This window comes from Urocitellus parryii, chromosome 2 (assembly GCF_045843805.1).
Source record: "Urocitellus parryii isolate mUroPar1 chromosome 2, mUroPar1.hap1, whole genome shotgun sequence".
Lineage (NCBI taxonomy): Eukaryota > Metazoa > Chordata > Mammalia > Rodentia > Sciuridae > Urocitellus > Urocitellus parryii.
The window spans coordinates 67,493,431-67,516,321 of NC_135532.1; the positions used below are offsets into that span (position 1 = coordinate 67,493,431).

At 39.9% G+C, this 22,891-nt stretch overlaps 1 protein-coding gene across 1 annotated transcript in view; it reads right to left on the bottom strand.

Annotated features, from left to right (window-relative positions):
* Positions 1-22,891, bottom strand: part of Tbc1d4 (TBC1 domain family member 4) — a 187,616-nt gene that overhangs the window by 61,853 nt on the left and 102,872 nt on the right. The window contains exons 2-4 of the mRNA XM_077795211.1: positions 6,934-7,518; positions 5,198-5,287; positions 2,551-2,655 (exon numbers count right to left, since the gene is read on the bottom strand). Of these exons, the coding sequence (XP_077651337.1) occupies positions 2,551-2,655; positions 5,198-5,287; positions 6,934-7,518 (780 nt within the window). The remainder of the gene's footprint in view (positions 1-2,550; positions 2,656-5,197; positions 5,288-6,933; positions 7,519-22,891) is intronic.

Below are 22,891 nucleotides of genomic sequence, written 5' to 3' on the forward strand. Positions count from 1 at the left end.
CAGCATGTCCAAGACCTTCTGCAATTCCATTTCAAAACCCATTCTACAAGCATTGGAGGTGGGGGGGGGGACACTAAAAATCTATGAAAGAAAATGGAAATAAAAGGGGGTTTACATAGCCTTCCTTTTCATGCAAGGGATGCAGTGAGCAGAGACTGGCCAACACCAGGAAAATGCCTGAAGTTAAGAGCGATACGCTCATTCCATCATTCAAACTATGAAAATACCAGGCTGGGAACATAGCTCAGTGGTACAGCACTTGCCCAGCACACACATGGCCCTGATACAATCCCCACAAAGAAAGAAAGAAACCAACTATCAAAAACAGTACAAGGAGATAACTTGAATGAGAAATAAGCCAAACTGTGAACTTCACAGGGGAATGGCTAGTAATGCAAACAGATAAAAGAAGACCATTGTTTGGCAGGAACTGTAAGAGACTTGTTCAGAGTGTTGTCAGAGTCCTAATGGCAGGACAGTAAAAGACTCAATTCCTCAGAAAAGGGACTCAAAAGCCTTCAGAAGGGTGTGCTGTTTTGGCGGGGTCTTGAATAAAAAGAAGGGGAAGGGCATTCAGATTATGGTAAGGTGGGCCCACACCTGCTTGACCACTAAAGAGGCAACTCCAGTCCTGCACAGTCTCCTTGTAGAGCAGAGGGTGACCCCTGGAGGCCCACATGGTCCCCTGACTCAGCCTGGTAGAATGGGAAGCAGTAAGCCCTGGCTGTGGCCTCTTTGGCCACAGTCGTCTCCTCACTCTACAGAGTGGACCGTGACCTCTGAACCATAGCTGCACTCCCCCAAGCCTCCAGGGGCCTTCGGACACTCATTGAAATCACAGATCTCAGGCTGGGGCTGGGAGTGCAGCTCAGTGGTAGAGCTCTGGCTTAGTATGTGCAAGGCCCTGGTTTCAATCCCTAGTTCTGGGCAGGGGGGATCCTTGCTGGCATGTATGCCCCATACATTTCATCACCTGCTGGTTTCTGTAAGCACAATGACAACCAATGATCAAACCCGTCTCTTATGGTTTGGCTCAGAAAACAGCTTGTGACAGAACCACCTGGGTGAAGGCACAGTTGTGAAGGGCACGGCACTGCAGTATGTGTGAAGAATCACAGCACAAGAGGTTGAGGAAGAAGGAAGGTAGCCCCGCCCCATGCTGGACCATCTAGCTACCATCCCTTAATAAGAAAGTGTATACTAGGCTCCTGTGGGTTCTGGTGAGAAATCAAACTCCAACTTAATGTGGAAAATTTATAGGTGACAGATTAACCCGGTGGCAGAAGGAACATGAAGATCACTAATAAAGGAGTCTACATAAAGAAGAATCCCCAGAAAGAGCGCAGAGGAAAAGGAGGATGGAAGAAAGGGACGTGTCTATCTTCGAGTCAACAGGTGTTGGCAAACAACGGGATGCAGAAGGTGACGGAATGCATGAAGTTCCTTAAGTTACAGAGTTGGGTAAATGGTGCTGCCTAAATGAAAACTTGGGGATCCACAAGAGGTTTTGAAAAGGCAGGGCAGGATGGGATCTAGAACATGGTAGAAGGATCAGCCTTAGACAAGAGGAGGGACAAGGTGGGAAGGAGGGAGGTATGAGCGCCAGGGGTGAGTAAGGAGTATGGCACAGGTGGCCACACTCCTTATGTTATCCTTTGCTACCAAACCTACATGGCTATATTTTTCTAGTGTTGTCAATGGTTCTCTTTCCCTCTACCCACTGGGTGTTCACTCACCCCCATGCCTTCCACTATTATTATCTAATGACTACCCTCATATTTCTATCTCACACCCTAAAGTGAACCTAGTCAACACAGATCACCTGGTATAAATGTGGACGACTATTTCCTAAGTATGGTTAATTATCTAGAGGGAAAGTGAAACTCGTATGGAACTTTCTAGAAAAAGAAACTATTAGGGATAGAAATTTTATATTCCCTAGAAAAAAAATGTGGAGACCTGGGGGCCCTAGTCAAAAAGCTCCTTCATACCAATCCATTCTCACTTTTTCATTACTCCTAACTTAAAAGTGTTTTCACCGGGAACGTGAAGGCAGGGGAACTATAAGATGCACCAAGGAAATGAGGACATTACTGCCTTGCTTATTTACTTATTCTTAAGTAGACGTGTTTCCCTGGTAGAGATACTGGGCTGGATTACCTGTTGTTATGGTTTAATTATCAGGGGTCTCCCAAAAGCTATGTGTGAGACAACGCAAGAGGGTTTAGAGGTAAAGTGATTGCTTTTCCCATCTTGTTATCTGAACAATGGAAAAAGTAACAGCTTTTTCTCTTACTAGTCTTTTCCGATCTCTTAAAACTACTCCTGGTACCATGACTGGGTTTGTTAAATCCATGAAAAGTATATCCAGAATTAAAAACTGCCACGGCAATTAGTTTTTGTTTCTCTAGTTCGGTGCTGCCTGGAAGGGTAAAAATATATTCCTAGATGCCCTCTTCTTTTCCCTCTGAGGCCTGGGTTCACAAAGACAAGCCTTCTGTAAGAGAGATGTGCTGGCAGAAGCACACGGTCAGCATTAACACCACTCACCAGAGATTCAGTGGCACACTGGAACACATAACAAATGTACTGGCTCATCCCAGGCTCTGGAGACTCCCGGCAGATAAAGCCAAAGTGATCAACGTGCTTTATACCCTAGATGAGGGGAAAGAAAAAGAATACCGAAATTATGGGAACATGTCCTGTTAACAACCATGGGAATCAACATTGCTTCTATACCTTCCCAGTTTCAGGAATTTCTCCTTCACAGAAAAGTGATGGGGAACATAATGTCATAGCAAATGTACACATGGCCTCTTGACTCATAATATAAAGGACGAGACCAGCTCAGATTGTTTTGTTTCTGATAAACACTCTGACTCAGGGCCACAGGAAGAAAAATACTGATATCATGATCCACTGAACCTTGTAATAAATCCACTACTCCAAGGTTGCCAAGTAACAGTTTTCAATTTATTGTCTTCTTAGAAGAGCAGTCTTCTATATGTAGCTAAGAATCTGAAGAAAACTACAACTGACAATATTCAAATACTATGCAATTTGCTGAAATATGAATGAAATACTAGAATATCTATTTATAGACACTCAAAGAGCCTCAGTGGTAAAAGATGGATTTTTTTAAAAAAATTGGCATGCATACCAATAAGTAGATGACCTTATTTTAATAGCAAGCACAGTACTTTGAAAAGCAAGATAGACAAAACGTTTAAAATTGTCTTAAAATCACCTAAATCTAAGTGAGAAGAAAACAGACTCTAGAATTAGAATTGTGCTTAAACCTAGCTAATCTGCTAGATAAGAGACACCTTGCTGGGTTGCTAAGGAGGAATAAGGTTGCAGTTGGTACAACTCATTAGTGATTCAGGATTATCTTTGGGAGCTGGGGTGTAGTTCAGTGGTAGAGCACTTGCCTAGCATGTTGTGAAGCCCTGGGTTCCATCTCCAGCACCAGCGGAGTGTGGTGGGAGTAGTCTCTACTAACTTAGTACTAAATAGGAAAAATTCACAGAACCTCATTAGCTCAGCAGGTCTTCAGGTGCTGGCAATATTCCCAGCAAAAAAAAAAAAAAAAAAGCCACTCCCTTATTCTCCATGCTTGCCAGGAAAACAGTCATACAGATTTTAAAGAAAGAAACATTTGTAGGTGTGCAGAACTCAAGAACAGGCCTATTTCTTAATACAGTGGCATTGTATCAGCTAGAGTCCACGGAAAGAAGTACTGTAATGAGAGAACTCTCCACCAATTTCCCTCTGCTTTTGTTTAATTCTTCACCTCAACCACACTATCAGAGCTTGCCTTTAATAAAAAAAAGAAGAGCAAAATTGTATTTTAACTTCCAGTTTTATATATTTGGATCTTCTTTTTCTTCCCATTTTTTTTAACTGGTTTCTTTTGGATATTCCATGAGCACTATTTTTCTTAGTGGGAGACTTGGGGAACACAGGGGCATAGAAACACGTGTGCTTTTGAGGATGTCTCTTGGTACTGTGGGGGCAGGAACTGCACCTGGTTTATGCAGTGCTTTCTCTCCAGCACTTGCACAAGGCCCACTATGTAGAAAGGGCCCATTCACTCAACATTTACCAAACACCTAAGGTAACAGTTTCATCTTATTCTAACATCTCACAGAATAGGACATCAAAGCATAAAACACCTGCCTTCGTGGAACTTATGATCTTATAGAAATTCCCAGTAAACATATCATAAGGATACTTAATAAGTTCTTTCTCGGGTAAATCAAGAATTTTCCAAAATTCTTTGGTACCAAAAAGAATTTCTATCACATTTCTGTGTCCTTTAAATAGGAATTTAGAAATGTATAATATATGTTCCTCTTAAAATGATGTGTCACTAAGTTACTGGAGTACAGAATGTTGATACATACAAAATAATTTTGTGTATCCATATAATAGAAAAAAATACTATCAATCCCTGGGTCCTTAGGATGTTAGTTTATACCTAACATTATAATCTTATATATATATATATATATATATATATATATATATATATATTTTTAAGTTGTCCATGGACTTTTATTTTATATGCAGTGCTGAGAATCAAACCCAGTGCCTCACACATGCTAGGCAAGTGCTCTATCACTGAGCCATAACTCCCTAACATTATAATCTTGTATACATTTGGCTGCATCAATTATTTTAACAACATTTAAATACATAGTTTGTGAATTAAAAATAAAAGAACAAAAATACCAAAAATGTTCTTTTCAAAATTTAAGATTTACATTAACAGAAGCTAAAAACCCTAGTTCTCCTTTTACTACCTGCTATGGTACAAAGAGCAAATATGACTCAGTTATACCCACAAGTCCCACAGCCCAAGGTTAAGGAACACTAACTGTGAAGTACTTTGAAAAGAACTCACCACCAAAAAATTCTAGCAGTGGAAGGGATTTGATGAAGTGTCATGACAAAGAGGAAAAGCTTATTAGTATGAAGACAACTGTTAGGATGGACACTAAGGGACCTGGACAGGATTTGTTACATAAACAATGAACAAATTTTAATTTTTCATAACAAATTTTATTTTTAAAAAATTAAAAATTAAAGAACATTAAAATGTGAGGAAGTTTATGCCCAGTTATTCTGTGGATAATTGTGGAAAAAAAAAACTTAATGGGTTTCTTCAAAAACTATTTTACAACTCAATACATACCTGAGAACAAGAGGAGATATCTTTAAAATTCTTTTCTAGCACAACTGATTTTGTGTCTGGACTGATAAGGTTAATCTCAAATCGCCCAACCTTGAAAATAAAAGTACTCCAGTTAATTTCAACTCACAAGGACCTAACATCTTACTTTACTACTAAATATTCAAAATTGCAATAATAGATTCAAATTCCTGATATATCCACATGTTCTCCAACATGCAATCCAACCAGTATTTTTTTTTTATATTTTTTAGTTGTAGGTGGACACAAAACTTTTATTTTATTTATTTATATGTGGTGCTAAGGATCGAACCCAGTGCCTCACATGTGCTAGGCAAGCACTCTACCACTGAGCCACAACCCCAACCCCTCAAACCAATATTCTGACTCCAAATATCAGTTTTGTAATATCAAAATATTCCTTTTCTTTGTCAAAGATAATGAAAATTAAATTGCTCTTAAATTATGAGATGAAAAAAATATTTTTCAGATGAGAAATTACCTTTCAAAAAATGTGCCATCGTTCCTCATTTCATAATTTCTGAAAGTATGAATTATTTATTTATACTACAATCATTCTTTCTCCCAAATACTCAATGAAATGATATAAACATAACTGAACTAAGTTAAAAATTTTTTAAATAAAGAGCCATTCAGAAAAATTAACAGTAAGAACTATGACTTGTTAAGAAAAAGAGAAAATGTGACAGCCCGAAAACTTACTTAAACATATCACCAAAGGAAAGACCAGAGGCACATTAATCATTAACCAAGAGCCTAGAAGACCCCTGGCCCCGAAAAAGATGAACTTTTTTGCAGGGTGGGGACAGGATGCACTTTTTTTTTTTTTAATGAACTTCTGATAAAGCAAATATTATGCACTGGAACTCTTTACTCAAGTACACCGTGGAATTTCCTTCTGGGGTTCTTTAAAGCAGAATAAAAGGGAAGTCATTCTGTTTTTTCTAGAAAACTCAAATGTTAACAAGCTGAAGATGAAAGACCATCTACAAAACACTGTTGTAACTTAAGTTCTTTAAGTAGAGTTTGACATTTTCTGTACCCTGCAGGACATTCAAAAACACTGTTAGAATTAAGAACTCTTTTTTTTTTTTTACACCCATCATATGGCTAGCATCAAATCACTCATCAATCCAGTGGACGATCAGGCCAGTTGTGTTTCTCTAACCTTTCCTTTGGTATGCACAGTAAGTTGATGTGTTCTCATCTGAAATACACTTAGCAGTCTCTGGAGCTTTCATCTTTCTCTCTAGAAAGATCATCTTTTCTCTCCATGCCAAATAATACCCCTAGATTGCCTCTTCAAATCCTGAAAAGATTGTCTCTCTGCAGTTATTTTTAAAAGAAAAGAAAAAAAAATCTTTAAGAATCAACTCAAGACAAATGGTGATAGGTAGGAAGAGCATCCGTCACAGGACTAATCATGGAATACTGAGTGATCCATCCCTGGTTCCACCAGGTCACCAGGACGCTCCTCTCAGGAGCCCTTTCTCCTCCTCTTCCTCTCCTGGCTGCAGCCCATGCTCTATGTCTGCCTCTCTCGCCTTCTAGGTTTCCTGTGCGCTCTTTCCCCACCGGGACTATCTGCCTTTGAGGGGAAAACACAGGAAAGTTGGATTCTTTCTCACAACTACTGGAGTGAGCAGGAAGAACTAGGAGGAAAGTGCCCTGTCCAGCCACGTGTGCTGGAGCCGGCCGGGAGCGCCCGGTGCTGGTACCTGAAACAGCATCGTCCTGTTCTTCTCCGAATCCGAGGGCTGCACGTGGCTGGGCGCGCTCGCGTGTCTCCTTCGAGGCTGTGATTTCTGGGTGTTCTCGTGAACTCTCCTTTGCAGGGCTCCGGTGACACTGCTGCACCGAGACCGAAACTCCTGCTGTTCATCAAAGCCACAGTCCTCCAAAATCCGCTCCGGGAAACACACACGGGAGCTGGACAGGGCGGGCTGGCTGGCCACGGCGGGCAGCGCAGGGCGGCTGTGGGCAAGGCCCTCCGCCTCCTCTGGCAAGCTGTCTCCTGGGGACCCAGGCGACTCAGCCTCGAAGACCACCAGATCTTCGCCGGGATCCGCCGGCTGCTCGCCCTGCAGCCGCAGGCGCTGCTGCTCGTGCAGGCTGAACTTCTCAATGCAATCATCGATGAGGCTGGAGGGGGCCTTCTTGTGAGTCACTACCACCTTTCCGCAGTACAGGACTTCGAACTTCTGAGAGTTGTAAAAGGCATCCTCGTTATCTTTGCTGGGTTTGGCATCCTCTTTCATGGCTGCTTTAGTTAACTGCCTTATACTGCTGATTACATCAGGAACCTGGGGAAAAAAAATTGAAACACCTGTTCAGCAGAAAATTCTCAGATGATTTATGTTTACCTAGACCTGTTATTATCATCTGAAATGGATTTTCACCCTAAATGGCAGAATCTAGGAAGCAATAAACCCTGCACAAGATAAAGCAGAGACTTAAATTATGCTATATGACAAAAAATGACTTCAAGGTAAAGTTGAAATTCAATGTAAGTTTATTAAAATTCAAACCTGGTAGGCTGAGACAAGAGGATCACAAGTTCAAGGTCAGCCTCAGCAATTTTGTAAGGCCATAAGCAACTTAATGAGACCCTGACTCAAAATAAAAAATATAAAGGGCTGTGGATGTGGCTCGTGATTGAGTTCCCTGGTTTCAAACCTTGGTACCAGAATGAATGAATGAATGAATAAATAGTTTGAAACTTAATACCAGTATTATACTCTCTCACTTTAAATGAATTAATTTCCCAAAACAAAACCATAAGAATATATAGGCTACTATAAACTTTTAATAAAACATAATATATCTTTTGATAACTTCTAAAAGTTTTAATGAGTTTTAACAGAAAGGAACCAAAGTTCCAACAATGAGGATAAAACAAACATTCTGGATAAAGAGATTAAAACCCAACACACAGTGTTAGCCATTAGGGAAGATGCAAACTAAAACCACAACCAGATACCACTACTGCTATTAGAAAACCTAACATCAAAAAAGTAAGTGCCAGCAAGGGTGTGAAGCAAGTGGAACTCTCATACACTGTATGCAGAATGTATGTAAAATGACACACTCTTTAAAAAGCCCTTTGGCAGTTTCTTTGGTATTAAACACAGATCTACATCACAACCAGCCCTTCCACTCCTAGAGATTTTTCTAAGACTAGAAAATATGCCCACACAAGGGCTTGTGTGCAAAACTTCATACCAACTTTGATCATAACATCAAAACACTGAAAATGACCCAAATACCCAACAAGTGAACACAGAGAGCAAATGTGATACATGCATACAGAGTGACACCACTCATCAGCTCTGACCTGGTCTACTGCAGTACACTTTAACTAGGTTTCCTAGACATCCCTCAACCTCCTTTCAAAAGCCAAAATGATCCTTCTTAAACTTCTTGCATGTTTCTTTAGAAAACCAAAGCATGCCACCCCAAAATATGTCACATTGGCATGTCCATTATTTTGAAATAACAGCAGGTGAGTTACAGCAGATGCAATAAGGGCACTCTGACCCTCCTTTTTCTCCTGAAAGCAGAAGATCTCCCACATGAAAGATGTCCCCCTAGAACCAAAGGAAGGAAGGGTTCAGGTCAAGAGTAACCTGCCAAACAAGCCACTTTAAAATAGCCCATCTCTTAGTCCCTTTTACACAATTAATCACCATGTCCCAAACCCTTTGTCCTGGCTGGTTTTCATAATTTACTACTCTCTGTCTAACCTACTATGAAAACAGTTACCCTGACTGCTTCTTTAGGTCTTTGTATTTTCTTGTAAGGGGTCACATTTAAAAATTACTAAATAAAATTTGTATGTTTATCACATGTTACTCTGTCTCATGTCAGTCCTTGCTGGGGAACCTAACAGAATAAAAGAGAAATTTTGTCCCTCCTATATTACTCACCTGCAAAACCCTCCAATAGCTCCCGATTTCTAAACAGTAAAACCCACAATCCTTGCATCACCCTACGTGGTCCTTACCAACCAAGTATGACATACAGATTAAATCTGCACAGTTAATAGGTACACATCTTTCATAAGACTTTAGATGGTTACTTTGCAATTTTTCACTCTTCCTGATCTTATCTCCTACTATATCTTCTTCCCACCTACTCTGCTCCACCCACACTGGCCTCCTTGCTAGTTCTTCAACATGCTAGGCAGCTGCCTACCTAAAATTCTCTGAACACTAGGCTCCTACCACAAATATCCACCTGACTCTAGCTCAACTTGTTAGACGGCGCCCCCATGTGTCTCCCACTCAATGCACGTGTGCACACTTGCTCACACACACACACACACACACACACACACACAGAAAGCCAGCATCTCTGGATTTTCCCCTACTCCATTGCTCCCCACAGTGCATAACATCTTTACCATTCGATATGGCTTCTAAGAGGGTCATAATTTTTCTTCCTTTCTTCTTCTATTGTGTCCCCATTGTTTCCCCAGAGCCTAGAATAATTCCTGGTACATAACAGGATCTCAGTAAGTGATTGGTACCCCCCAAAAAAACTTTTTAGTAATTGTTATCTTTGGAAAAAGGCAAAAACCACTTATGTTCAGGGTTGCTTCATATTCAGACATCTATGATATGTCTTTACATCTTCTAGAACCAATTTTAAAACTAGAAATTTAGTTTATTTCACATAATTACTTGGGATACACTGCTAGAGCATTCAAAGTTGAAAAATTGCAAGAATTTCAGCTGGCCCGTCTATTTCCTATGAAAGGATAAAGTCCTCGTACAGAAGGTTCGATGACTCACCCTGAACAATTCAACATATCTCGGGGACACAGCCAGGTGTCTGTGCTAACACCTAACTAGCAATCTTAGCCCTGTGCCATTTTCTTCTTGTCGTGTACTCTAACTATCGGATGGAGACCAAAGCATGGGACCGTAAGTGAGGAGATATTCGACCCTGCAAAAAGGCAGATGATTCCAGGGGACTCAGCAAAGCCCTAGCAGAATGATGTATTCGCCCTCATTACTCAGGTTCATAAAACACTTTTCATCTGACTATTAACCTATGTGCTCCTAATCCTCCTAAAGAATCAGAATTATTATCTGTAGGCCTTTTTTAAAAAAAAATCTGTAGATGTTTTTATCTTATTACAACTGTTGGTATTATTTGGGTGCTGCCTGAAGAGTCACAGTCTACAAGTGAGAATGCACAAGAGGCCAGTTCCTCCTTCGTCATGTCAAATCCTCTGAATTATTTGGTTGCCTTTTTCCACTACTGTTATATTGATATCTCTCAAGTGAAAATCTGATTAGTTATGGAAGTTCTATAGTTACCCAGGACTCCTCCCTGTGGCCACAAGACTCAACACCTAAATGCAATTCAGAAAATGACCTAATTTATATAAGCAAAGCTTATCATCTTAAATTCTGAATTGAGCAGGTAATTTAATCTTCCAATAACCTGAGGTGTTTATACCATGAAACAGATTCTAGTTACCTTTAATACCTTCTCCCAGGCTGTGACTAAGCTCAACTTTCAATGACTGGCTATGCAGAGACTCTAATTGAGAAAATGATCTAACAACATTCAGCTCCGTTCCTGCTAATCTTTATGTGAAAGATACAGTATAAAATTTAGCATTATACAGCCCTGTCTATACACTCATCCCACACTATAAGGAAAACACTGATAATGTGAAATATCCATAATAGAAGAAAAATTGATTATCAGAGAACTCAAAAACATATGAGGCATTTACTTAAAGAATCCATGAGAAATAATGCAAGAGAAATAAAATCTCTATCAATACCTGCATATACATAGTGTTTTAAATATCAGAATTCTCTTCCAGCAGCGTTTACCACCATGTTCATCTGTACAATTATAAATATTGTTGAATGAACTTGATTCCTTTGTGTATGTTTGTATCTTTCCAACATCTCTTTTTCCTGTACCATTACACTGTAAGCATTTAAGTGAGAAAGACTGAGCTGATTTTGTTTCTTCCTAAAGCTCTTCTATGCAACCACTAGGAAAATGGTCTGTGCTCAGAAGAACTTGAATAAATGTGATCAGCAAACAGAGGCATATGCAAAGCAATAGACAATTACCCAGAATGCTGATGTAAGTTCTCCAGGATTGAAACAGGATTCATAAATTGTCTTGAATCATCTATTGATGATTCAAGAGATCTGGTACTCTTAAAAATGGAAAGCCATGTCTCCTCACTGTGCCCACTGTTCACCCAAAGTAGAAAGTGATGGTGTTTCCAGAATGTCTCCAAATGCTACAGAGCCCCTCACCTACCTACTCCAACTATGTGTTCTAGTTATTCATATTCTAATTACAAATAACTCCATTGCACAGACTCTGCCTAAATCCCACAGAGCTGGATGCAGATGTACAGCCAATCTAAGGCAAGGTTTTCACTCTGTGGCACCATGTAAACAACAAAAAAGAGTCCACAAAACTAGGCACTAAGAGGTTTATATTCTATCTCCAGCTATACCAATCTTTTGCTCAGTACTTTTGAGAGGCGGTGTTTCACCTCTGCAGACTAGAGTTTTTACCTAGAGCAACATGAAGGAGGAACGATATAGATGGTCAAAAAGATTTCACCTAGATTCAATTCTGTATTTACTTTTAGAGTAAAATAACATACATTCAAGAAAAGGAAAATTAATGTTAATTATTAAACCAGAAATGCTGGGTATTGTTTTCATTAACACACACTAACCAATTAACAAACAATAAAACAAACAGAGCTTTTTGCAAATGTCTCATGGCATTTTAAAAAAGCACAGTGCCACCTTTAGCAAGTATTTTGTCCTTACACCTTCAATGACTTCAATAAAACAGCTGAGATTCAAGTACCAAGAATCAGACATTAAAGCAATTGCTCAGACTAGACCAAAAATTTGTTGCCAGATTCCTTGATGCAAGGCTGTTGTTTCTTGTTAATATTATCATAATTACTTATCACGCTCCCAGAGATCCACTGGTATTTTTAAAACTACATTTCACCCAATTTCAAAAGGAAACTAATTCTACAACTACCTCACACTGATGTTTTAAAGATTTATACAAACATGGGAAAAAAATCTGGATACCATAAAAAGCACTGAAAAAAAAAATATATATATATACCTCTGATCAGGAAGCCACTTGAACACTGGTGTCTTTCATAAACACACTGCACAGGTCAAACTGATGTCGTCCTCATTTTTAGAACTTTGACGCACTTAAGAAATTCTCTTTTTATATAAGCCAACGGTAGTTTCATTGTAATTAAGTCCACATTATCACTATGCAGCCAAGAGAGAAACCGTTATTGCTTCAAAAGTTAAGTATTTCCTGAGTCTACAATCAGGAAATACACAGATTATTCAGGACCAAAGAGCAAAAGTTTTAGCTTCCTTTAAAAAGAACCACTCTAATTTTGATGACCACTGCCTTTCTTATACTGTTTAAATAATCACAAGTGTCCAACAATTACTAATTGTGGTGATATGGGAAGATTCATCTATGATATAATGTTCTGGGTTTTTTTCCCTAGAGAGTTCAAATGAACTTCAGTAAATATTTTTAAGTGAGTACAAATATGAATGTGAGAATACCATTCCTAAAATATGTTTAAACAAAAAATAGCAATTGCTCCATCTTCTACAATTGCTATGAGCTTCTTAACTGCTTGGTTCATTATTAACCTTTTTATAATAATTATAAGACTTAGTTAAGGGGGGAAAAATAAGAGGAAACAAACAAGCCGAAATAAATTCCTAATATGGATAATTAAATTATTCTCCCTCAGAGTTAGTATGGAAAAGAAATATATTTGTTTTGGAAGCAATGCATGTCTTTAGGGGAAGTATAGATTTCCTTTATGATTCTGCTTTATTTAAGAAATGATGAAATTAGTTTGTAGAGTCTCCAGGCAACCAAGGAAGAAGCCAAAAGTACAATGGCATGAAGTAAAATTTAGCATTTTTTTAAGAAATGACTAATTTGGTCATTTGATGTTATCATTTCTATTAGACTTTTCAAAATCTAATTTTCCAATAATGGAGAATGATGGAAGGCTTACCCAGGTCATGAAACAGTTCATTTGTATTAAGGAAACATTTTTCCAGCCTCAGGTGCCTCGGAAGCATATTTCATGTTGTCATTTTTAAAGTGACACTGTCTGACCATTTCATTTTAACTTTCATCCTAAAGTACTTCAGAGATCCTTTGTATTTAATGAGTTAAGAATCTAAATTATTATTTTAAAGTTTCCACAGTAAAATGACATTTCATTTTGACTGAGAATCAAAACAAACAAGAGTAACACAGTGACTTTAATATCTCAGAATTATATAACCAAAGGTGCCCTTAAAAAAAATCACTGGTCCCCTCCTATCTTGTTTTACAGATGTGGAAACAAACTGTCTACATCAAAAGCTAAACCAATGAAGAGGAAAATAATGAGACTGGGAAAGGCTAAGCTATTTGAGGCCAAAGAAAGCAGAGTACAGTATCTCTGTGATTTAAACCAGAGTCCTACAAGTAGCTTTGTCTTTGATCCCTGGGCTAGGCGCCAACACAGTTCCTCTCAGCCCAGGCTTTAGTTCTTAGCCACTTTGCTCCAAACATACTAACAGCTCAGCACTTGTCTAACGGCTGCTGCCTTGATGCCCAAGTTAGCAAAATCAGAGGCCAACATAACATGGAGTTAGAGGTCCTCTGTTTAAGGCTGCACTCCAGACCCATAATTGTCTATAAAAAAGACACCACTCTCCTCTCTGTCTTAGGTTTATCATCTGCAACATGGACATCGCAATGCTTATCTCAGAGGTAAGCTGGGAAAATAGAACTAAATGTGCAAAAATGCCTAAAAACGCTGGAACAATGAAAGCATTCGATGATTAATTAAGTCTAAAACATAATTCTGATGTGCGCTGGGAAAGTGTGAAAGAAATAAGAAGCTTTTTGCTAAGTAAACATCTCTGCCTCGTGAAATTTAAGTGGAGGAAAGGGAGAAAAAAATAATAAATGATAAGTAAAATATCCAATATTTTAGACAGTGAAGAAATAACACAAGGAATGGAAAAACTGAGAAGGACAGAACATTTGCAGAGGAATCATTGCAACTTTAGAGAAAGGATTCTCTATAAGATGATACCTGAGGGAAAAATCTAAGGTCAGCAAGGACAGGAGCCCTACAAATATCTGAGGGAGGAACATTCCAGGCAGACAGAACATCAAGGCCCTGGAACATGCTCAGGAACCTGCACAAAGCCAGTGGGCCTGGGTGCGAGGGAGGGAGCAGACGACAAATGAGGCAACCGCAGGAGACATGAGAGCTGGAAATCCCATAGAGTCTTGAACACACTTTTGCTTTTACTCTGAGTGAGACAGAAAGCCACTGGGAGGGTGCTGCGTGCAGAAATGACATGATTGAAGCTGTTTTCAAAGGATCCCTGTGAGGAAAATGGACAAGTGCCCTGGAGGAGGGTGAACCCCTGGTGGCTCACACAGGAGCTACTGCCAGGGAGGTGACAGAATTTTAAAGGTACAGACAACATGATTTACTGGTGGATCTGATATGGGGTGTAGGAGAGGGGAGGAGGCCAGGACGACTTCCCTGTTTTTGGCTAGAGGCATCAGAAAAATGGAACTGCAATGAAATAGGTCAGGGGAAGGGTATGGCATAAGCGAACAGGAGCTGAGTTTTGGACATGTTAATTTTGAGAAGCTTATGGACATCCAGAGAGAGATGTCAGGAGGTAGTTGAATCTGTGTCTGGAACTCAGAGGAGAGACCCAGGCTGCAATAGAAAACTCTTGGATAGAGAGGGCATTTTCGGCCATGAGATGAAAGGATTTTATCAAGAATAAGTATAGATGACAAAGAAGGGATAAGGACCGAGACAGAGAGAGCTGGGCAGAGAAAGCAGTTTTTCCAGAGACCAACCCTAGAGGCACACGATGCTCTATAGTTTAAATGATGAAGTGATGTGAACAAAGGAAAGAAAAAAACAGCAAGAGCCAGGGTACAACCCGCTGAGTATGGTATCCTGAAGCCAGGTAAGAAAGGTATCCAAGAGGAAGGGAGTCACCAATGTGAGAACATGCATGACTTTGCAAGAAAAAGTTGTGGTGGGGGTAGGAGGGCTAAGGGCAAAAAATCTTACTGGAAATCTATTCAAAAGATGGTTTCAAGAATGAAATCCCCAAACAATAAGAACAGAGAAGCTACTATGGAAGGAGCTGGATGAATAAGTGAGTCAAGAAGGGTTCTCTCAGAGAAGGAAGAAATGACCGTTTCCAAAAGAGAAGACCCCAGAGTGAATTGGAAGATCCAGACAAAGAGGGCAGGATTGCCGGTGCAATGTTCTTCAGTGGGCAAGGGAACAGACTGAACCGAGCGAAGGGTGGGGACGAGTTATTGGAAAGAGAAAAGGCAGAACATAAAGAGATATGGGCCAATATTAGACTTTCTCCTCTGACTTTTAATTTCCTCTGTAAAACAGAAAGCATGCTCATGAGCTGAGATGAAGATGGGGAGAAAGATCTAACAGAATATTGGACATGGCACATTAATTTTTTTTCTTTATTTTTAGGTGTAGATGGACACAACACAATGCCTTTATTTTTTATGTGGTGCTGAGGATGGAACATGGGTCCCACCCGTGCTAGGCGAGCGCTCTACCGCTGAGCCACAATCCCAGTCCTGGCTCATTAAATTTAATTCAAGGCTGACTGTGGGCTAAATTGTGAGGTGAAGTTGTCTTTGAGATCCTCAAACCACCCCTTCTGAGCTCACCTGGGGCCATTTGCATTTTAACCTAAGATTTCACTACAGATCTATCTCAAGCATCTTCAATAAGCTCAGGAATCAGGCAAGATGAAGAGAAAATATGTACCATGAAATGAAAGCATGCAGATACACTGCTTTCCATGCCCAGGAAGAGACTGGGAGCTATTCTATATAAATTGTATTTCTATAAGGAATACATTTTGGAAAAAGTTTGCATGTAATTAGGCAAAAACCACTATTTTACAAACAGCACAGTTGATGATAAAGTTGTTTATCACTTGTGAAAAATAATTCTGTATTTCTTTTCCTGGATATGGATGTGCTTTTTAAAGGTGAAATGAGAAACAAAGTCATCAAATCGATAAAATAATACTGATTTTAAATGTAATCAAGAAAGTTAATCTTTCAATTTTCAATTGTAACATAGTAGGAGCATCTAAGAAAATAGCCCTGAAATGTTATTTGTCTATATTGAAACTTGGAGACCCATGTTTTTGAAACATAGCATATCCCTCTACACAACCACAAAGCACCCACATTGTGAGACCCAACTAACACCTGTTTATTTAACAGGATGCTTCTTACTCATCAAATCAGTCCTATTATGTGCTTTGTTTTATTTAGTGTGGGGTGCTAGGAATCAAACCCAGACAAAAATTTAGGCAAGCACTCTACCACTGAGCTACATCCCAGCCCATCACTCTTTTTTAAAAGTATACAGTTCAATTCTTCAGATATTAATAATATACAGTTTTACTTTGGGATTACGGGGTGGGCTAAATATCTATGTTAAAATGATAACTATCTTCAGACTGCTAGTCCTCTGCCAGAATCTGCCTCTGCCTTGGGGGGGAATTAGGACTTCAACACATGAATTCTGAAGGCAGACATGAATCTACCCATAACAACAATGACTGGTTAACTTGGGAAGATTCAATGTGTTAACCCCACTGTCACCTCTGGGACAATATAGAGGACCAGATGTTAGTTCAATACCAGTTGTATTTCCTCCAACGAACACTAGAGGGCTCTTTCCTACATGAACTAGTACAGGGAAAAACAAAATTCAAAACAGTATCATATAATACAGAAAAAAAATGCCACTTTATAAAACATTATTATAATTGTTCACATTTTAGGTTTATAAAATTAACTACTAGGAATCAAATTGACTGGAATTTTATCTAATTAAACAAATTTGGAGATAAAGTGAGTTAACAAAGTTAGGCTGAAAAAATTATAACAATCAGGATTTGACATCTGATCTGTTAAGTGATTTCAAATAGGATATAATAAATAAAGGATCTTTTCCTTTATCAGGACTTATGAAAGTATAAAGCCATCTAAACAAAATGGAAAACTGGGTGGTTAGTAAGTAGTTTCACTCATGAGATGTCTGAACTCACAAGGAAAGAAGCCTGTGAGGGAGGCTTGGTTGTGCAATGTAGGGGCCTTGGGAAAGAGGCGAGGGAGCGAAGGCTAAGCCCAGAGGGATCTGGACACCACAAGTTCTCGCTGAGATCAGTAGATAAAACTGTAATATTATCAGGAAACACAAATGCCACACATTTCTCAGAAACCTATTTTTGTCCTGGCCCTTCCATACTACTTCAGATATTTATACCACCACAACAGATTTTTCACGTTGCAAATGAAAAGTAATACGACATTTCTTGGACACGTATTCCAAGACTTCAGTTACTCGTAAACATTACCATGAATCACTAAAGGTACGAATGTCTCCCTTCTTTGAAGAAGAAAAACCCTAATGGCATCCCACCCAAGGATCAAAACGAAAACAAGATGAAATGCCTCTCTACAAAAGTGGGCTTCAAGGAAGAAGGGCAACAGAAGCAACCAGACCCTTCATCTCTGACCAGGACTGGTACCTTTCATGGATAAAGGAAGAGCACTGTTCTCCACTGTTCATTTTGGAAGCTCTATAATGCACTGTCACCAACCCTCATAGTAGAATTAAACTCCTGGAAACAAGAGTCGTAACACAGTGCGCCTGATACAGCTGCTCCAGACAATGAAAAATTCATACTATGATGTCTTGCAGCAAGATTGTCTTTTTGGCCCTCATTCCTTCCTCCTGTTTGGGAGTACCCTGAACATCACCTAGGAAAGTGTCTGATCACAAAGGACATCTTTGGAGCTGACATGCACTGTTAAAAAATATCAAAGCCCTCCTCCCCTCCCCTTGTGTGATCTGGCAAAATTACACCAAGGCAAAGTGTCTTCCAAGTTACCTCAAACATCGTGATCTTCCTGTTATCTTTAATTGTGGAAAATGAAAAACTTGAGGTCTTTCCTTCTTCCTTGGAAAAGGAACATGCTCCAAAGTACCTCATGGACATCTGACTTGAAACCAGATTAATAAATATAATATGCACTGTCACAAGCAATAAACTTCTGGCTTTGAGGTCTCTGAAATGTTACTATTTCACTTGAAAGTAACCTGAAAGTGCACACTGTATCTTCTCCCCTCAGCAAAGCTCAGCCCTGTGACACCATGACCTTTCAATGAATTGATGTTCGTGATTTGTTAAGATTTTAAGTAAACCTTGGTAACTCAGTATGCATTTCATGTATATCAAGGTCTGGGCTGTGGCTTAAGGTAGTACACTTGCCTAGCATGTGTGAAGTGTTGGGTTCAATTCTCAGCACCGCATATAAATAAATAAAAAATAAAGGTCTATCAACAACTAAAAAAATTTTTTAATTTCATGTATGTCAAGCATGTTGATTTTTAATTCCTTAAATCAGCTCTTTCTTTGGAAGTTTAAATTGATTTTGTGGCATTAAAATATTTTTTTCAGGATGTAATACTCTAATATCCAAAATACTTCTATATTAACATCTATAATAAAAGGATTCATGATTATAGCAATTCACCAATATTACCATTATAATCAACAGGAACAAAGATAAAAGAAATTAGGAACATCTCTTCAGTGGTTACTAATGTTAAACTGTATGGTGTGATAAAATGGCCAGAATTCGTTTTTAATGTTCCCAAATAAGGGATTTATCTATCTCAGTTTCAATTTTTCCAAATGTCACAACTTCAAAGTCAGAAGCCAAATTCAAAGAAAATTAACAGCCCTAACTTTTTACACATGAATCTTTCTTCCAAGAAAGAATAAGATGATTCTAACTGAAAATCATTTTATGAATGATTTCGCTGTAATGGGCACTGGTTTATCTAAACAGTATTCACCATCACTTGGAACAAATGGTTTCAGTGAACCCTGCCAATTCATGCACCCTCCCCTGCCCCAATCTCCCCAACCCTCACAAAGTGACCACAATAAAGAGCACAAAATACAAGCTGCTCTATGACATGTACCAGGATGGGAATGTGACCCAGCCAGATCAGTCTGAGTTGTTCCCTAATATCTTTCCCTCAGAAGCTGAGGGGCAGCCGTTTTCCCATCTGAGTTGGCCTAGTACCACAGATGGCCACATACCTTCCCCAGAAAAAGCCAGTCTGCAGTAAGTGAAACCCAGAGGCAAAAAGAAGCAAACCCAAGAAAGGGAAAGGAGTCCTGGTGGGGTCATGTCCCTGGCTGCAGGCTGAAAGATGAACTTCTGGCCTCCTACAATTCTGGACACCACCCCAGGATCCCTTCACATGGGTGGTGTGGTTTTCACCCCTGTCTTTAAGAGTCCTACCTAGTATACAGTCTATAAGAACATATGCTAACACAGCCAACGGTATCTAAAACTACCGTCTTCATACACAGTAGTTAAGGAATCCATCAACAGGACATATAATGCGTGGACCCCAATCACTGGGAATAGACTCAATAATTTACCTGACTGAAATCCAGAACAGCAACTGATAACACACAACAAGTTATTTCCGTCTATTTTAAAAGTACCGTTAGGGCTGAGGGGCTGTTTTGGCACTTCATCAGATCCTCAGATCATCAAAAACTCAGCTTCCTTCTTTCTTGTTTTTCTACCTTGAAGGCCTTGACCCTATGGTCCAAAATAGGGGTAACTGTATTCCAAGCATCAGAATATGAAGAAAGAATGAATAAAGAGAAAAACGGGTATCCCTCACCCCCCCACACAGACACACACAATAGACCATCTCTTCAGGAAGGTTTCTTAAGGAAGTTGTCATACAATAAATCCACTTAGGCTCCACTGACCATCAACCGAGGAACCTCTAGCAATAAGAGTCAACTTAAAAATGTAGTCTTGGCTTTCGGTGGCCATGGGCCTAGTTTAAACTTCTATTTCCAAAGAAGAGACATCAGAAACAATTTGTATTCTTGTTATAATTATCAGGGATGCATTAGAGAAAAGGCATCAGTCTTGGCTTTTCAACAAGGGAAAGGCAGTTTGACAAAAGTTGTTTAGTGCTTTCGAATAACCGGCCTGTATGAAGTGATAATGTAGCTTACATCAGTAAGTCAGAGTATTTCAATCATGGCATGATTCTAAAGAAAGGACTCAAGTCAAAGCTGCAAAAACATGTATTGATAAAGAGAAGATCCGACTGGGTGCTTCAAAACTATCCCAACTGAAGAAAGAGAAACTGTATTACCAACCCTCAAACACAGCCATGGGAGTGACTGTTCCTTGTCACCCAAAATAGCAAAGCACTTCCAGTGATAATATCAGTAAGCTACATCTATAGTCACCATGGAAATTTATAAACATTTTTTCCAAATAGAACCTGTTATTCTGGCGGTGTTTAACTTACATTTTTATAGAGACAGCAACATGGCAATGACCCACATGGGGAAAGGCTTGTCCAGACACATGGCCCTCAGCAACATGTCTTTCCCTTAGTACCAGAGCTGAGAAAGCTACTGGCCTGTCTGCTCTGGGATGCTCAATCTCATCCTAGTGCCTCATTAATTTGGGGTAGACACAGTGCAAAAAAAAAAAAAAAAACAGGGTTTCTCCTTTTAAAGAGGGAAAAGACACAAAGGAAAAAATTATTTTGGGTAAAGCTTCGGTACGAGGAACTAACCTGACTAGCTCAAAGCTGCCTCGATGCGTGATTCCTCGTGTTTTGAGGATCACAAGACAAAGAGGGAACTTTGAGTGACACACAGGTGACTGTGACTAATTTGATGCATAGGTGACGGTGACTAATTCAACTGGCTCAAGAGTCCAAAGCAAGTGTCAAGGGGTGTTTGCCAATAGCTTTAAGGTCCACAGGGAATTGAGGGACGCCTTCTTCCTCCTTGTCTTTTACGTGGGTAACACTCCATTTGACACAAGCACTCCTACACTAGGAGGCCTTTGACCCTGAGACCCTGGGAAAGAATTGTGCTCAAATCCAGCCCAAGGACAGGTTCAAGGACAGGAGCAGATGGCCCCTGAGAGAAGCACCAACTATAACTGATCTTGCTTCAGTCTCTCTCAGAAGCACCCTAAATCTCTGGCCTAGGCTACTCCCCAGTGTGAACTCTGGGTCTCTAGAGATGGCAGAAAGCCAATTAATCACACAAGGAAGCTCCTTCTCCACTTTAATCTCTTTTTCATGGCCTCTCACCTGATGGTAGAGGGCGGGCCTCACTCAGGGAGCTACTCCACCACAGGCTGAGGTGACTTCTCAGCCTAATCTGCTGATTCTGTGGCAGAGCCTTACCTGTCAATCCACCAGTATGCGAATGAGTTGCCCCTTTCATTCTCTTACTCTGCCTTGCAACAACCTACCCCCCAAAAATGGAGCTCAATCTGAGACCCTGTCCCCCTGACCCTCAGTTTTGTTGGTTTATACTTTATCAGACTACAGGAAAAGATGGTCTTCTTCTACTAGGAAGAATAATGGGTCCTTAGTTTTCTAGCCCTGCCAGTTCCCCTAGGAAAACCCCCTGCGGCTCTCATTTTAATTGCTCTGACATTGTGTCCACTGCCCCGCTACCTACTAGGCTAAATAAGGAGAGCAGAGTCAATCATCTGCTCCTTCTCTCCGCCATGTCTCAAATTTTGAGTCTGTTACAATGGCAACATCATCCCTGGCACTATAAATTAGCTTCCTTTTTACAACTAGGACAGAACTTTAATGGCTCTAATTATGAGTAAGATGGCAAATACGGACACCAGGAAAGGCTTAAATCTTGTCCAGGGCACATGGCTCTCAAGAACACATCCCTCCCTTAGCACAACGGCCAGAAAAGTTCTTGGCCTGTCTCCTCTGGGACACTCCACCCTGTCTACAGTGCTTCCATAATATTAATTGGGGGTAAACACAGTACAAAAATAAGGGTTTCTCCATTTTCAGAAACACACACACACACACACACACACACACACACACAGGGCAAATTTTAGGTCTTGGGCCAATAAATGGCGACTAATCAGGCTGACACAAGAGTCCTAGTCAGGCCTCAAGGAATGATTGCCAATGGTTTCGAGGTCCATGGAAGATCAAGGGCACCCTGATCTGGTTTAGACAATGGTGGGATGCCCAGAGACACCTCTTCCCCCTGGTCTTTTGGTGGGTAACACTCCATCTGGCACGTGCACTCATATTCCCTGGAATCCCTTTGACCCTCAAACCCTAGGGGAAAATGCCTAATGTTTGCTGTACTCAAGTTTGACCCAAATACTAGTTGGAGGAAAAAGAGAGAGAGAACTCTTTAGGGAAGCATAAACTATAAATCCATCTTACAACCCGACATATAAGCAATTACCCGAACAGGCTAGAGACCAAAGCAGGGAAGAACGTCAGGTTTAAATCCAAGCCGCTGTGAGACTTGGGTTCTACTCTCTCCCTAAGTCTCAGAAAGGGAGAGAAAAGGAAAAAACAATTAGAAAGGGCCTCCTCCGTTGAATATCAACTTGGCAAGCATAAGAAAAAGGCCCAAAAAGAATTCAAAGCTATTATACAAGCTGAATGTTTTTAATCTTGTTAAT